We start from the raw sequence: 653 nt of genomic DNA on the forward strand, positions 1-653 counted from the left end.
TTTCTTTCTTGTTTTGACATGTTCCAATAGCCTTTAGGTTACACCAGACAGTTTTGATACTTGCTATTGCTAGTCAGAGACATGGCATTGGGGGAGGGGGAATTCCCATTTTAGAAAGCATTTTATTAGACAAACACTTGTAGTGCCTGTGTGTGCAAGCTGAGTCATCATCCAACTCGAGCAGTACGTTAGCACATGGCTTTAAAGCAGACATTGACTAAAGGCCCCAAAACTTATATAAAGTGCCTGCATACCATAAGAGTGAACATTAAGTTGGCCTTGAAGCTGTCATTTTATTAAATGTCTACAAAACAAGCCATCTTTTAGATGAAGGAAAACAAGATTAAGTCAGTGTATACATTTACATGTACTCCAGAAAGAAACCAAATCACTCTGCTAAAACTATAAACAAAAATATAGGCTATATATATTATTTTCCTTTATTAAATCTTTCTAGAATCAACTTACGGCACATGGCATCAAGTCTCACAAGGCAGCCAATGTAATTGTCAAAGTCCATGTTTCCATTCTCATCGCTATACCGGCGAATAATCATCTGAAAGAGCTGATCATTCAATGGAAAACCTGTCAGAGACACATGAGACAGAATACGATTTAGAGGATGTACAGTTCAAATGTAATCACCACAATGC

General features: G+C 37.2%; 1 protein-coding gene across 1 annotated transcript in view; it reads right to left on the minus strand.

Moving 5' to 3' along the window:
- Positions 1-653, minus strand: part of LOC107596151 (calpain small subunit 1-like) — an 11,128-nt gene that overhangs the window by 5,442 nt on the left and 5,033 nt on the right. The window contains exon 8 of the mRNA XM_016286818.1: positions 469-618. Within this exon, the coding sequence (XP_016142304.1) occupies positions 469-618 (150 nt within the window). The remainder of the gene's footprint in view (positions 1-468; positions 619-653) is intronic.

The sequence above is a fragment of the Sinocyclocheilus grahami genome, unplaced genomic scaffold, assembly GCF_001515645.1.
Source record: "Sinocyclocheilus grahami isolate Dianchi unplaced genomic scaffold, SAMN03320097.WGS_v1.1 scaffold215.1, whole genome shotgun sequence".
NCBI lineage: Eukaryota > Metazoa > Chordata > Actinopteri > Cypriniformes > Cyprinidae > Sinocyclocheilus > Sinocyclocheilus grahami.